Raw genomic sequence first — 15,324 nt, forward strand, 5'->3', positions numbered from 1 at the left:
TTTGCAAATAGTTCTTTATTTACAGGGTTCCTGCACTACTGACACACTTCATAAACACACACAGCACAGTTACATATGAAAATACTGTGTATCTGAACAATAATGCAAAAAAAAAAAAGAACTTTGGCTGTGAAGTACACTGTCAGAGCTGGAAGACAAATGTCTACAGAAATTAAACCTTGATGAAAAGAAAAAAAAAAAAACTGTAAAATTTCCAGCCTTTCATGAATCAGCTGGAGCCTGTATGTATAGTCTATCAGTGGTTAAGAGCTTCAGAGAGGTGTGGTTGGTGTGGAGGCCGTAGTGGGAACGGTCACTGGGTGCAGCCCCAAGTCCAGGGATGGAGTTTCATCTGTTGGAGGCGGGCTCTTTTTCTGCGCCTCCATCTTCTCTGTCAGCTGGTTGTAAAGCTCCTTCAGTGGCTCACTGCACTGTGAACACACAGCACACATGTCAGCACATACAGTATACTGACATTTATCTTCAACTCGCGTTCACATGTGTGTGTGTGTAAGACTACACTGATCACTGCCTGCATTTTAAAAATGAGTTAAAGTGTATCATCCTGTCCACACTGTATGCCCTAAATTTCATTATGAATATGACAGTAAAGAATCTTAAATCACATCTGTCAGCCTTTCTCTGATCTCCTGCTCGTACTGCTGCATCTCAGTCTGCAGCTCTTCTGCTCAGGCCTGACATCTGATTAGACTGCTCTGCTCCAGATGTCAATCTTTATTTATTCAGATTAGTTCTCCAAACTCTGAACCTTCTTCTCAGTTTATCTAGTTGCTCTGCACAGACAGCACGGACTCGCCCAGTTCTCCTTTGCCTGTAATCTGCTCAGTCATGGCTCAATATCCCATCCATGATCCTTTCAGCCTGGAATAATTATTTATCTTTTATCCAACCACAGTCTGCTAGATGCTACATTAAAGACAACAGATGCCAATGTGGCTGTTGGATAACTGCTAAGAGTTAAACATCTAATGTCAGTTTGTGTGCCGGCCAGGTTAATATTTATAACCTGTTAACCTAACCTAATAAATGTTCAACACTACAGTGCTGTTGAAAATGAAACTTTTTTTGACCTCTGAAATTCCTCCGAGTGTTGTTTAGGGTTATGAATGTTAATTACTTTTGTTCTTAGTGAGTAGAGGAGCTGTGTGTCTGTCTGCAGCGGTACAGTGTGAAGTGCAAATTTCAAAAACAGAAAGACTATTACGAGAAATGACAGCGAGGGGGAGGAAGTACACGCCACTGTAGAACTTGCAGTTCCTCGACCACAATGTTCTAAATGCTTAATTATTTTCACCAACATGGTCAGCTACCAGTAATTATTGAGAAGTCACATTTTTGAATTAGATATAATCGTCATCTAAATATTCAAGTTCATCCTTATATACACAGGTATTCGGGCCAGTTAAGATAGATATTTTGAAGGAGGAGTAAAAAAATTACTGATGTGATTAACCATCATTGAACAGAGGGAATGGCTTACAACACCAACTGCCTGCCACCTGCAATGTAGCAATGTACTCTTGCGAGTCCATCCCAGGCCCTTCAACCCCCACTCACACCTTTTGTCAGGTGACTTTAATAGTTCGCATGATAGGGTGGGATAATGTCTCACAATAGTTCGTCCCAAAACCTCTGGTGGTAATGACCAGTGTTGGGCAAGTTACTTTGAAAGGGTAATTAATTATAGTTACTAATTACTTCTTCAAAAAAGTAACTGAGTTAGTGACTGAGTTAAAATTAATTACTAGGAAAGTTAACTATTGCGTTACTTAAAAAAAAAGTTTAATCCTCTGGGGTCCAGGGCATAATTGGCCGTTTTTGACTACTTTTGATGTTTCCTCTACATTTCACCTTTAAAAACTGTTTATTTGCCTTGTTTGGTATCATTCTTTTCAGCACAACCTCACATGTCTGAATTTACAGTTATGTTTTCATTTTGATATACTGTATTAACACAACTGATCTGAAATCAGACAAAAAACAAACTCTGAGTAGAAAAAGTTATTTTTTACTGTAACAACCACAAACATGTTTAATGAATCATATTTCATAACTTTAAATGTAAAATTGCAAATGTTAAAATCCTATGCACAAGTTTCGCAAACAATAAAGTTATTTGCAGCCATTTACCTTTTACCCTTTTTTTAATTACCATTTTAACCCATTTACAGAACAATCAGCTGTTCTACATTAAATAAGATGCCACACAAATTATTTGTGCCACTCCAAAAAATAATTTCTGTCCACTTTAAGGAGAATATCACAAGCCTGATACCTGCAGGTCTGACATAAGGTCATAAGCAGAGTGCTTGCTAGCGCTGTCCTTAGCCAGTAAACGTACCGAAACTATTCAGGAAAAAACGCTACGTATATATTGTTTATCACGACTCTGGTTTTACGTGGACTATCAGCACAATTTAAAAACTGGTATATATATCACCTTGTTGCTTTGTCATCGTGAAGTGGTCATGTGATTGGTTTGCCACAACTACTTTATTCTTCCAAACAGCAGGACTCATGCGATTGTTTTGCTCCCTTAGCTCCAGGTGTTGTGCCAAAAAGTGGTTCAACACTAGGGTTTAAATGGAGCTCTCCACCTGAAATCAAACTCAATGTAGAGATAAAGCCTACCTGTTTTGGAGGTTCCAGAGTTTTCATCAAAGTTTCCATATATGATGGTGACATTTTGTGGTGTAGATGTAGTAACATCCTCAGGGTGTGTCTGTGGACATTTTCTTTACTGTAACGAATTCAGACAGAAGACACAGTCGAGACAAACGACAGACATGTTTACTGTACACGATCACACCAAAGGTGGTTTATCCTCATCTTTTAGAAGGAAGCTATTCTATCTCTACAGTTAATAAAAAATGCAAAAGATACACAAAGAAGTAAATAGATAAATACTTTGACGTCTTGGTTAAAACAAAAACAACAAACCATGTGATGAGAGAAGGGTGTTTGCTCTTTGGGCAAAGACTTGTCAATCATGAATCTTTAGCCAATGATAATCCTCTATTCTCTAACACTGAATGACCAAGAGTGCTCACTGCCCCAACTGGAGAGCTGTTCACTGTGCTGTGACCTATGTAAAAGGGACTCTAGGGGGTTGAGACCTATGCAGCACAGTTTATTCCACACTTGAAGGTGACTTGTGTGATTGCATTGTTAGCTTCCCGTATTATGCTAACAGGAACTCAAGTTTACATGCAGTATTATGTTCCACAGTCAAATTGTGTCCAAAAGTTCACTGATACACACAGAAATTTTTTTTTTTTTCCATGTTTTCATGCTTAAGGACATGGACTGGCAGTTTTGGGATGGCCCCTTTCGGCACCTGCTTACATCTTTAAAATCACTTTTAAACTTCTGTAAAACGTGTTTATAAGATGCTACAGAAATTAAATCTTTATTGTTATTATTATCACCCATTCACCTTCCTAACTGCTCAATGAGTTTAGGGTGGTGGTGTTGAAAGGGGACGGTCACCAGTTGGGGATCTGAATCTACTGAACCACTAGGCTTTCGGCTATTGTCACAAGCTGGGTGGTAATAAGAGCTTTGCGTATTTTTCAGTCAACTTTGGTGGTGTGGGATGAGAATGGTGATGTAGTCTTATACTGTAACACTGAATCAACCTACCTGGAGAAAGATGTAAGGAGGAATCCATCAAAGACAACTGAACAAAACTCTTCTGATCCAAACTCATCAGAGAGAAGTGTGAGGTGTCCAGTCAGCAGGTGAAGGAAGATATCACCAAAAGCCATATCATTGTAGGTCTCCACTATGGGGGAACAAAAAAGGAAACACTTGTAAGACTCAAAATGTTCCTATAAAGTGGAATGGGCTGTCATTAACACACTGAATGTGAAGTGAAGCTTTTGAATATATGGAATGTTCCTGGTGACTAATTTCTTAGTTGACTAAACTAGAAAAGCCTAAACATTGAAAGTGTCCTTACTCTACTGAAGAAACATTTCTGTTCAGCGAAATTAACATAGGGGTGAAACACGTGATTTCAGTTCATTGGCAATAAGTCCAGCAGCAGAAAAACTCTTTCACAACAGCAGATGTAGTGGGAACATAGACAGCGACTTGCAAGGTGATGTAGTCATGGGAAACGACTAATACATGGCTGACTATGGGGTTGGGAACAATTTTATAATTGTAAAATTATTAATTTCTTCCCTCATGTGTTTTAATTATGTTAGGAGGGTATTGTTCAGCAAACTCATGGTAAAAGTTCAACACAGATACGTGTGCTTCCCCACACAGACCAGTGGTGGCACTTTTGAGGGAATACAGCACAGGGACCAGGCCCTTAACTGTCATCTGACAGCTCCAAGGTAGGGACACACAGCATGTGTGTCCATCAGTTTTGTGACTGTTCTGTTTAGATCAGAACAGTCAGTTTTCATCAAATTTCATCATCAAAACAAGAAACTGCTTCCTACTCCAACATGATGTTGTTTGCCACTACCATATTGCTTCTGTTGTCACGGATACGACCTTGTCTTCCAGTCCCAACTTGCTAACAGCACCTCGCAGATATGCTGCCAAGTTTTCCTCTAATCCACAAAAGCATTGCTAATTTCTTTCAGTAATAAAGTGACAGATTTTTGACACACGACTCATTTGTCATGGAATTTGTACAGCCTGCTGTTGTATATTAAGCTTAATTTCCTCTGTCATTTTTTGATGGTTGTGCTACAGTCTTCCAGGCACCGTGTATTCAGGCTCATTATATTTAATGAACTTTTGAAAGCCTCTGCGTTCAACAAAACTGAGTGGAAGCATATCTTCTGCAGTGATTGCTGTGATGAGCTACGGACTGTAGCATTTTCAGGTAAACAATGTCATACTGGTTTGCCGAGGGTGGCCAACGTTAGCAAAAAAAAAAGGAAAAAAAAAGAAGCTTTCTTTACATGAAAATGAACATCCCCATGCCTGTGCTAAATATGTGTATTGCTCATGTTGAGTGTTGACAGTGAGTTTATTCTGACGAAGCCTAGCTACAACTCTGTTTTCATTTTCTGGAGCAAAATACTTTCAAACCACATTAGGAGGGGTGCAGCTCCATCTGGGGGCAGAGGGCTACATAACATTTAGGACAACTATGTACTGGCACTGGACAGCAATCAAAATATTAATGATCTATTACATGACTGGTGCGTCTGTTGCAGACTGCCAAAAATATTGAAGAGTAGTCGACTAATCGTGCACATCCTTGTTAATATTGTGATTTATTAACAAAAAACCCCAAAACAAAACAAACCCAAAAAACAAGCAATGTAACTGAGAGATCAGATAGGTATAAGACTCAGTTACGTGAAAAAAAAGGCAGTGATACTGCATTTTGACTCAAGTTACAAGATAAAATTGTTGTTGTTATAGTTATAATTCAGACACTCACCAAGTGCAGGCAGTAACCGCTGTAAGGCATTCTTGTTCCTCAGTTTGGCAATGTGGAGGACATAGTAGAGACCCATCTCACAGGCCACTCTGTTCTCCTGCAGGTATCTGAGGGGGTAGGGAAAAAAATAACATGCTCAATTAAAGCATTTTAACCTGCTACAACAGTATGCCTGGCGTTATTTTCAGCTCTGTGTGTGGTCCTGGAGACAACCACTGTCACCATTTGTTCAGCTTAGTGCACCAACTTAATGAATTGCCTCCACAAACGAATCCACCCACTAATTCACTACATCCCATTTCAAATTCCACCCTTCTAAAGCTCAACAGGACCATTATTCTATGTGTGTCATCGATAGTCTGGATGCCCAGACTATCCTTAGGGCAAGGTGAACAGGCCAGCTACTGGTAGACAGAGCAGACATTGCGATTGTAAGACCAGAATGACCAACCCGTGTACTTGTGTAGGAAAGCCTATGATTAAATCCAGGAATGCCTACAACTGCAAAGATTAACAGAACCCCAAGAGCCTTCAACATTAATTCAGTGGACATATGGAAATATGGAAAATGACACTAGAGGCCAACTTCAAGCCAAAGCCACCATCAAGTGCGGGATTTGCCAAGGAGATGCTCTGTCCCTACTGCTGTGCTGCATAGCTCCTCACCCAGGTCCTTAAATATGACAGGCTACAGATAGGCCACCTCCTCTACAGATGGTTGACTCTAATGTTATGCCAGAAATAAGTAAGACATCAATTCATTGAACCACAATACTTGGATGCAATGAAATCGGTGTAGCTGGAAGATAGACGGAGCTGTAGGGACTCCTCTAATAGAAAGCAACATTGCAGACACTGAGTGAGGATTGTTATAAATACCTTGAAATCCAACAGGCAAATTTTAACTACAAAGAGGCCACTGGGAAAGATGCAACTACTAAACAGCTGCAGAGGAAGCACGAGATCTGTGGAATCAACATGTATGCCCTGCCAATCATCAGATGCTACTGATGATTGGCCTGCTGGGATAATAAACTGGCCAAAGAAGAAGTTGCTAGAAGCATAGAAGTCATTGTCATAAAGACAAACATGCCCAAGGTTTCAAGTAATGAAGTCAATGCAACTGATCTCTTATACCTCATACATGGTTACACATATCATGTTACATTAACATCTCTATAGTTTATAATTTACAACTGCTATCTCTGAGAAGAAAAATAAAGGAGCAGTCCAAAAGACTTGTGGTTTATGATTTCTCACTAGTGTTTGGTGATTTTTTTTTTGTACAAATGTGAAGAATTTACATTTTATAGTTAAATTTAGAATTTAGAAGTGAGGGTTATCGTGGTAACAGTGCTTCCTACCTCCCAAGAAACGAAGCTATGAGATGAAAGTACTGATGACAACCTACATTTGATGCAATATAACATCTGCCTCTCCTCTTTTGCTGCTGCGTTTTTACCTGTTGAAGGATTCAGGCAGGGTGGTGGGGTATGACAGCGAGCTCTTTTCTTCGCTTGGGAGCTTCTGTTCCACAGTAAAGGTGTGATCATCCACAACCACTGACATCATTGCAGGCAAAAAGCGAGTAACCACTTCCAAATCCTGAGGGTGACATAAAAATACCAATAATGTCACAGTGACTCGTGCTGGACTGCTTTTGTGATACTTGCAGTGATATCTTTCAAAGTAATGTTTGAAATTATTACAATGGAGATTTATCATTTGTTGATTTGGATTACTGTAACCGGACAATATAAAAGACTTCAACAATATGCATAATCATTTTTAAAAAGCAAAATAAGGAAGGAACGAGGCACGTGCAGAGGTAAAGAGGAGGTGGAGAAGGAGCTTTTCCCTGTTGCTCTTACAGTACAAACAGGGTGTAGAAAATGCCAAATATAAACTCAGGTTGAATTAGAATGCTATTGGTGCTTCTAAAATGTTTTTATTACAGGGGTAGGGCTCCCATCTCTGATGAATTGAGACACCTAAGTCAGCCAAAGTGGCTGCATTGGTCACTCTGACAAGAACAGCACACCCAAGCTGATCCCAAAAATATTCAATGGGGTTGAACCTGCATGCAGGCCACTTCATTCTTTCCACTCCCAAATAGTGGATGTAGTCTTTGAGATTGCCTCCAGTGATGACAAGCCTAAATTTCCAGTGACAGAGATGCTGCCCTGTGCCATCACAAGTGCCATAGGCAGAATCTGGACTCACTGCTGAACATAATGTTCCTCCACAAGTTTCCAGCACATATTACCATCACCAGTACAAATGGACCTGACAGTGAAAGGCAGTGAATGGCGATTGGAGTTTCCCAGAGGGCTAATCTCAGCAAATCTGTAGAAGACTGTCTACGGTTCCTAAGTGCTGAGAGGGTAAGGATACAGTCGTTGCACGGCGTTGTCTTCTTGGGACACCCACTTTGCAGCCTATTTCTGACATCCCACGTTACACTGGATCTTGGCCTTCAATTTGGAGATGGTACTAGGGTTCACTTCAAATAATGCTGCAAATTGGTTTTGGGGAACACCAGCTTGAAGTTGCCATATGGCACAGGGCATAACCAGATTGGCATGCACACACAATCTTCCTACTGTAGCAGGGTCCATGCTCACAGGTACAAACCAGGCATCTGACTATCAGCACCTGGGGTACCAGAAGCTCAAGACAAGAGTCAATAGAAGAATTAGCTGTATGGCACTGGTAGAGAAGATTTGGCAAATTTTAGGTGCAACCCACAGTCAACTTTGCTGCTCAACCTATTAATGGATTGCCCTTACAAATATGGCACAATTTAATGGGACATAAATAGGCTTTTCAACAGCATAAGATTTACGGCCAAGAAGCATTCTTACAAGAAAGAAATAACTGACTAAACACGAATGATCTTACTTTTTGTGGTAAGTTTATTTAGTTCTGTGTCTTTGCTGTCCTTGCCTATAACACAATGCAAGGACAGCATGAGGGGAGTAATTATTAAGTCACTAGGGCCATGACCTTCTAAAATTTTGGAATTGAAAATATGAGTTACAGGTGTAGTGACCACATCAGCACTGCGATGGAGACATGCGTCTAAATTGTCTTCACCCCTACACTTTTATGGAATTAAGGCGGCTAGTTTATTGTAGACTTCCCTACGGTGAGATAAAAGAGAATTTGTTTTCATAGCTTTCAATACTTGTTGGGAAAACAGAGAATTGAAGAGATTATGTCTGTTAGACAACAGGTGCTTATGAAACCACTTCCCAATCAAAATGATAGAGAATTGAAAGCCAAACTGATTTTTGAGAAACGTGATGTGAGGCTATGAAGGTTTTCCAGAACTCAGATGCATTTCCAGAGATGTTTTCAAGAGAGGACATATAGAAATCAGATTTAGCTTTTCTAAAGGAGTCCAAAATAGTAATGGGTTTTGTTGTATATGGTCCGATTACTAGCAAAAATCTGCACTATGGGCAGTTTTTTTTAATGTTATGCATGTTTAACATGACACATGAAACAAATGCAAAGAATATTGCATTCACACTGGGGTGATGAAATTAACGTATAAGAAGACCAAAACAGTTGGGATTTGTAATAAATAAAGAAAAGAAAATATAGATAATAATCGCTATGTGAGTGACAATTTTTACGCAAAGTTTACCTCAGATTGGCCCGCCCATCAAGAAGGAAATAAGGTACATGAAGACATCACATATATATACTATTACATACGACCATTATAGTAAGATTATCAGTATTTTGAAAACCATTTCTTATTATCTATCGACAGTTGACATTAAATATCATGAATTGGATACATTACTCAATTTAATAAATTTTTATAATGCAATCAAAGGTTAGATAGCAAATTGTTTTATAATTCTAATGATCATTTCTGAGTACTGCTGGCCAAATAAGACAGTGTTTAGGGTGCTTCTCATCCACTGTAAAAGCTAATGCGCAGAACCTTGGCTTTATTTTAGTTCAATCCGTTTGGCCTGTCTTAAGCATGTATTAATTCCCTCCAATCTGTCCAAAAATGTTCTCAAAGGTTTTGCACTCGCTTCCTGTAGCATTGAGATTTCTGTTTCACATCTTGGTTCTTACTTGTATACCCTTACAAGGTGAGGCTCCCTCCTACATCCTTGATTCACTCCACTCCTATTCTCATGTCTACAAATAAAATTCTTCTTGTTATCCCACACACCTGTCGGAAATCTATGGGGGACTGTATTCATTATTCATTCCATTTTTTTTTATATAGCGCCAAATCACAACAAAAGTCGCCTCAAGGCGCTTCATAGGTACAGAGAAAAACCCAACAATCATATGACCCCCTATGAGCAAGCACTTTGGCGACAGTGGGAAGGAAAAACTCCCTTTTAACAGGAAGAAACCTCCGGCAGAACCAGGCTCAGGGAGGGGCGGCCATCTGCTGCGACCGGTTGGGGTGAGAGAAGGAAAACAGGATGAAAGACATGCTGTGGAAGAGAGCCAGAGGTTAATAACAGATATGATTCAATGCAGAGAGGTCTTTTAACACATAGTGAGTGAGAAAGGTGACTGGAAAGGAAAAACTCAATGCATCATGGGAATCCCCGGCAGCCTACGTCTATTGCAGCATAACTAAGGGAGGATTCAGGGTCACCTGGTCCAGCCCTAACTATATGCTTTAGCAAAAAGGAAAGTTTTAAGCCTAATCTTGAAAGTAGAGATAGTGTCTGTCTCCCGAATCCAAACTGGAAGCTGGTTCCACAGAAGAGGGGCCTGAAAACTGAAGGCTCTCCCTCCCATTCTACTTTTAAATACTCTAGGAACAGCAAGTAGGCCTGCAGTGCGAGAGCAAAGTGCTCTAATGGGGTGATATGGTACTACAAGGTCATTAAGATAAGATGGGGCCTGATTATTTAAGACCTTGTATGTGAGGAGCAGGATTTTGAATTCAATTCTGGATTTAACAGGGAGTCAATGAAGGGAAGCCAAAACAGGAGAAATATGCTCTCTCTTTCTTGTCCCTGTCAGGACTCTTGCTGCAGCATTTTGGATTAGCTGAAGGCTTTTCAGCAAGTTTTTTGGACATCCTGATAATAATGAATTACAGTAGTCCAGCCTGGAAGTAATAAATGCACGAACTAGTTTTTCAGCGTCACTCTGAGACAGGATATTTCTAACTTTAGAGATGTTGCGCAAATGGAAGAAAGCAGTCTTACATATTTGTTTAATATGTGCGTTGAAGGACATGTCCTGGTCAAAAATGACTCCAAGGTTCCTCACAGCGTTACTGGAGGCCAAGGTAATGCCATCCAGAGTAAGAATCTGCTTAGATACCATATTTCTAAGATTTTCAGGGCCGAGTACAATAACCTCAGTTTTATCTGAATTAAGAAGCAGAAAGTTAGCGGCCATCCAGGTCTTTATGTCTTTAAGACATTCCTGCAGTTTAACTAATTGGTGTGTGTTATCTGGCTTCATGGATAGATAGAGCTGGGTGTCATCTGCATAGCAGTGAAAATTTATGCTATGTCTTCTAATGATGCTGCCTAAGGGAAGCATGTATAATGTAAACAGAATTGGTCCTAGCACTGAACCCTGTGGAACACCATAATTGACCTTAGTGTGTGAAGAGGACTCTCCATTTACATGTACAAATTGGAGTCTATTAGATAGATATGATACAAACCACTGCAGCACAGTACCTGTAATACCTACAGCATGTTCTAATCGCTCTAATAGGATATTATGGTCAACAGTATCGAACGCAGCACTGAGGTCTAGCAGGACAAGCACAGAGATGAGTCCACTGTCAGAGGCCATAAGAAGATCATTTGTAACCTTCACTAAAGCTGTTTCTGTGCTGTGATGAGCTCTGAAACCTGACTGAAACTCTTCAAATAAGCCATTCCTCTGCAGATGATCTGTTAGCTGTTTGACAACTACTTTTTCAAGGATGTTTGATATGAAAAGAAGGTTGGAGATTGGCCTATAATTAGCTAAGACTGCTGGGTCTAGGGATGGCTTTTTGAGTAAAGGTTTAACTACAGCCACCTTGAAGGCCTGTGGTACATAGCCAATTATTAGAGATAGGTTGATCATATTTAAGATCGAAGAATTAATTAATGGCAGGACTTCTTTGAGCAGTTTTGTAGGAATGGGATCTAAAAGACACGTTGATTGACATGAAGACTGTGCATTCCAAACCTTAGCTTCCAAACTACTGAATAGCTTACTGCCCTCTCTTCGTACCACAGCCTCTGTGTTTAAAAAACAGTTTAAAACTCATCTGTTTTAGACAGGCGTTTGGCTCGTATTTTATGCTCTGTGTTGTTTTACAAGTTCATACATGTTCATTTTGTCCTTAGACAAGCTGGTTACCTATTGAAACCTCTGTAAAGCCCACTGTGACTGGTTTCTTGTCTTTCAATAAATTTTACTTTTTTTTTTTTTATTAATCGAAAGAAATTCACAGGTAGAAATCGAACTAAAGGAATTTGCTTCAGTTTGATTTATAGCTGGTTTAAATAAAAATACAGATTTTTCCAGAGACACTACAATACTGTGAGTAACAATTTGAATATTTACGTACACAGCAGATCCCCTGTTTTCTAATCAGTGAAAGCAAAAACTTGATGCACAGACACAGATAAACCTGTGTTGTCTGCGTTTACGCACCAAACGAGGCTCTTTGAAGACCTGACTGTCAATCATGTCCCATGCTCCTTGACCCAGTGAGAGCATCCTCAGCAGCAGCATCAGGTCAGGACTATCCTGTGAGCAAAAACATAGATACGACATGAGACTGTTATCAAAAATACACTGCTGCCCCATCACCCACCATGTATGCAGGTACAGACAACTAGTAATTAGCATAAGACAACATTTAAAATTAGAAATGCACTGTTGAACAGCATTGAAATATTATGTTTAAACTAAATTAGTGCATGAATTTTTTTCTTATTTTGACTAGTTTAATACAAGCCCACATTCAACATAACATTAGCTCACTAACTGAAACTGATTTTAAAAATATAATATGTACTGGGGCAGTATGGTGTTGTTGTGGTTAGCACATTTGCCTCACAGTAAGAACGTCCTGTGTTCAAATCCTGCCTTGGGCCTTTATGAGTGTAGTTTGCATGTTCTCTCCTGGTATTCCAGCTTCCTGCCCCCCAAGGATAACTGGTGAATCCAAATGTGAGTGTGAATGGTTGTCTTTTTCTGTCAGTGGATGGATGAATTAAATGCACCACTCTGACTGTTTGCTTAAAATCAACCATTTTTACACTGTTGTATTTTCTTCTTTTATGGAAGTAACCTCACAACCTCAAACATAATATAACACTGCTGAATAACTGCAGGGAATTGTTGTGTTTTGGGTTTATTTTGACTTTCTGCATTGCACAACTAAAACTTGCACTTAGGCTACGTTCACACTGCAGGCGAAAGCGCATCAAATCCGATTTTTTTGACCCTATGCGACCCATATCCGATCATGGTATGACAGTGTGAACGGCACAAATCCGATATTTTCAAATCCGATCTCGGTCACTTTCGTATGTGGTACTGAATCCGATACATATCCGATGTTTTAGAAAGCGACTGCTGTTTGAACGGTCATGTCGCATTAAATCCGTCTTTTACGTCACTGACACAAGACAGACGCCAATTGTCAGCGCCGGAGAAGCGCCTGAGACATCGCGAACGCTTCCTGGCCATCCAGCGTAGATGTCAGTGAAACTGTTGGGAACACAATGTGAACATTTTATTTGTACTGTATAATCTGCAGATTCTGACAGAAATCTGCAACTATCCTTTGAAGCACCGCCTCTCTAAAACAGCAATAAGGATAATTATTAGGTTATCTACATTATTATGTAAATAACAAAATAACTTAAAGCAAAAATTGGGAAACGTAAAGTCCGAAGTCTTTATATTAAGGGCCATCAGTCAAACAATATTGTTTGCTCTGGGTTTAAACAGAGCGAGTTGTGTGTGACGTCTTCTTTTGCGCATGCGGGCCGCTTTGAGCGTTCACACTAGAGCACGTTTGCTGTCGCATTTTATTTGTAGTGTGAACAAGCAGACAAAAAAATCAGATTTGATCAAAAAAATCGGAATTGAGCATGTGAACGTAGCCTTAGAGTGGCACTGTTTCATCGTCTAAACCTCGTGCCTCCCTTCCTTTTCTTTGCCACATTGCGTGCTAAGGTTTTTGCTGTATCACCACAAAGTTGTCAGTCAGTATAATACCACAAAATGTCAGCACAATTGTGTATCACTTCTTCTGTTTCTCATGCACAGTGTACTTACTCGTGGTAAAGCATCCTGGCTCAGCAGCTCTTGCAGGTTCCTCATGATACTCAAGACTAGGGTGTTGCAGGCAAATGGGTCACACAGGATCATAGACAGGTCCCTGGAATGCACAATGATCAAAAGATTTTTTTGTGCATCTACCAATGATCAGCAACTATTTTCATAAACCAGCTCCTCGTCTGTTACCCAAGGACTTGCTCTTGTCCTTTCTTCACTCCATCCAGGAAACCCTGTAACTCTCTGGCTCGCTTACCATCCACAAACTTCTCACGGATACAGGCATCTAAACACCAAGTGAACTGTCAAAGTGCACAAAACAAACAAAAAAAACCCATTTAACACACAAAGTAAAATACACTGGAGATGTGATTAGGGGCTTTATTTACCACCAGTATCTGTGACCTCACCTTATGGCAGGGATCCACTGAGCAGATCTCACTGATGTCCAGGTCATGAAGAGACATGAGCAGTTCTGCTCTCAGGGTGCAGTAGTGGACATTCCGGGTTCGCAGAAAGAGAGTTCGTAAAAACTGCAGCACCATGTCATACAGTTTCACATTCTTCCCAATCATCTGAGTCAGCTTTAGAACCACCTACAGTACATAGACAACAGGAAAGGTTAACAAAGGTAATTCCAAAACAGGACCTGTATATAATTTACATGCTCCTGATAACCCCTGACTAAGAATGCCAAGTTATTTTTACTCTCCCCTAAATACAGCACTTTCATCAACTATTTAGACCTGCTGTTTTGAACATTAGTGATAGGTAGGGCTGGGCCATATCATACCATTCATGGTAATACCTGTATATTGTTAGCTAACGATAAAAAAATGAAATATCGCGATAGAATATGGGTTAAAACGTGCATGCGCAGTGCCTTTGTTTTCATACGCACATGGCAGAAAAAGCATGGCGGCGACAGAGAATGGGAAGGGCGAAAGCGGATCGTTGAATGAAACAGATGAACCAGAATTGGTTTGTTAAAATGGTGCAACTTCAGTGGTGTGGAACTGGTTTGGCTTTCGTCCGTCAGATACACACCAAAGCACAATTTTTGGTAGAGCATGCAAGCGAGCCGTTGTTATTACCGTGTTTTTCGGAAAATAAGTTGCTCTTAAAATCCTTTGATTTTCTGAAAAAAAATTGACAGCGCCCCTTATAATTCTTATGTATGAATTCTGGTTGTGCTTACTGACCTCGAACCGATTTTATGTGGTACATGGTGCTCAAAAATCTGTAAAAAAAAAATAAAATGTTTTAGTACGACTTTGCTAAGCTACGAAGCCGTACCGCTTGATGGATTGTGGGAGCATTACGGCTACCGTAGTCGGGAACCTCGCAGAGTGATACGCACTGTGCTTCAACATAATATTACCGTATTGTGTGTGTATAACCTCTTTTTAAGTTTGGTGGATATTATACATGGTTATGCTGAGGATATGTCAGCCCATTTCCACTGGAAATGCCTTTTGGTTAAACTGCCAGCAAGGAATTTGCATTTTCACTGTTAAATTTCTATGTAGCTTTAATGCACATAAAAAAAAAAAACAGCTGCTTGTTTAAGTAAAAATACATTGATGTTTAGG

The 15,324-nt window shown here is 39.9% G+C and overlaps 1 protein-coding gene across 1 annotated transcript in view; it reads right to left on the reverse strand.

Annotated features, from left to right (window-relative positions):
* Positions 1–15,324, reverse strand: part of nelfb (negative elongation factor complex member B) — a 26,486-nt gene continuing 11,162 nt past the window's right edge. Inside the window, exons 5-13 of the mRNA XM_003455032.5 lie at positions 14,143–14,328; positions 13,922–14,034; positions 13,733–13,835; positions 12,095–12,190; positions 6,897–7,039; positions 5,435–5,541; positions 3,664–3,805; positions 2,653–2,761; positions 1–431 (exon numbers count right to left, since the gene is read on the reverse strand). Coding sequence (XP_003455080.1) covers positions 273–431; positions 2,653–2,761; positions 3,664–3,805; positions 5,435–5,541; positions 6,897–7,039; positions 12,095–12,190; positions 13,733–13,835; positions 13,922–14,034; positions 14,143–14,328 — 1,158 coding nt within the window. The 3' untranslated portion in view covers positions 1–272. The remainder of the gene's footprint in view (positions 432–2,652; positions 2,762–3,663; positions 3,806–5,434; positions 5,542–6,896; positions 7,040–12,094; positions 12,191–13,732; positions 13,836–13,921; positions 14,035–14,142; positions 14,329–15,324) is intronic.

This window comes from Oreochromis niloticus, linkage group LG12 (genome assembly GCF_001858045.2).
Source record: "Oreochromis niloticus isolate F11D_XX linkage group LG12, O_niloticus_UMD_NMBU, whole genome shotgun sequence".
Lineage (NCBI taxonomy): Eukaryota > Metazoa > Chordata > Actinopteri > Cichliformes > Cichlidae > Oreochromis > Oreochromis niloticus.